The sequence below is a fragment of the Cyprinodon variegatus genome, unplaced genomic scaffold (genome assembly GCF_000732505.1).
Source record: "Cyprinodon variegatus isolate N-32 unplaced genomic scaffold, C_variegatus-1.0 Scaffold170, whole genome shotgun sequence".
Classification (NCBI taxonomy): domain Eukaryota; kingdom Metazoa; phylum Chordata; class Actinopteri; order Cyprinodontiformes; family Cyprinodontidae; genus Cyprinodon; species Cyprinodon variegatus.
Window position 1 is genome coordinate 1,256,700 of NW_015150623.1, and position 1,211 is coordinate 1,257,910.

Here is a 1,211-nt window from a genome sequence, read left to right on the forward strand (position 1 = left end):
ATTTCCCCGTTTGTTGGACTTACTGTTTATTCTCCACCTGTGCAAATAAAAAACAAATACTGCCCATCCCTTGTGTTTGGCTTGGTAGATCTCAGCATGCCACCAACTTCAAAAGTAGATCTTGGTATAAAAAAGGTTGGGCACCCCTGCCTTACATCTTATATTCTTTGTCTTTTTCAGTGTAGTGATTGTTCCTAGTCAATGTTAAGCTTTTCTTTATTATTTTTATTGCTATTTTGCACAATTTGGTTAACTAAGTATTTTTTGTTGTTGAATATAAGAGATTTTGCAGATATATTTTTTATACTGATTTAAAAAACATATTACAACCTAAACAGGGTGGAGCAGTGTGGATACATGGAATGTGGGATTGAGGGGTCAGAGTCCATGAAAAAAAACATGTTAGAACCAATCACATAAATACACTTGTAATCTTGGTGGAACCAACACCCGCTGAAGGTAAAAGATAATTGGCTACAGTGTCTCTGCCCTTACATGTGATCAGAGCTCAAAACTGTTTCTGTTTTCTGAAAATTAAACTCACTCTGTCACTGAGAGGAGAAATGGAGCAGAATCAGCTGGACAAAGAAACCTTCTCCTGTTCAATCTGTCTAGATCTACTAAAGGATCCAGTGGCTATTCCCTGTGGACACAGCTACTGTATGAACTGCATTAAAAGACACTGGAATGAAGAGAATCAGAGACGAATCCACAGCTGCCCTCAGTGCAGAGAGACATTCACACAGAGGCCTATTTTGAAAAGGAACACCATGTTAGCAGCTTTAGTAGAGCAGCTGAAGAAGAATGGACCCCAAGCTGCTCCTGCTGATCACTGCTATGCTGGACCTGAAGATGTGGCCTGTGATTTCTGCACTGGAAGAAAACTGAAAGCCATCACGTCCTGTTTAGTCTGTCTGGCCTCTTACTGTGAGAAACACCTTCAGCCTCATTATCATGTGGCTCCACTGAAGAAACACAAGCTGGGGAAACCTTCAAAGAACCTCCAGGAGAACATCTGCTCTCATCATTATGAGGTGATGAAGATGTTCTGTCGCACTGATCAGAAGTGTATCTGTTATCTCTGCTCTGTGGAGGAACATAAAGGCCACGACACAGTGTCAGCTGAAGCAGAAATGGCCGAGAGGCAAAGCGAGCTGGAGGAGAGACGAGGAAGAATCCAGCAGGGAATCCAGGACAGAGAGAAAGATGTG

General features: G+C 42.0%; 1 protein-coding gene across 1 annotated transcript in view; it reads left to right on the forward strand.

Annotated features, from left to right (window-relative positions):
- Positions 1–563: 563 nt before the first annotated feature.
- Positions 564–1,211, forward strand: part of LOC107087001 (E3 ubiquitin/ISG15 ligase TRIM25-like) — a 25,389-nt gene continuing 24,741 nt past the window's right edge. Inside the window, exon 1 of the mRNA XM_015378326.1 lies at positions 564–1,208. Coding sequence (XP_015233812.1) covers positions 564–1,208 — 645 coding nt within the window. The remainder of the gene's footprint in view (positions 1,209–1,211) is intronic.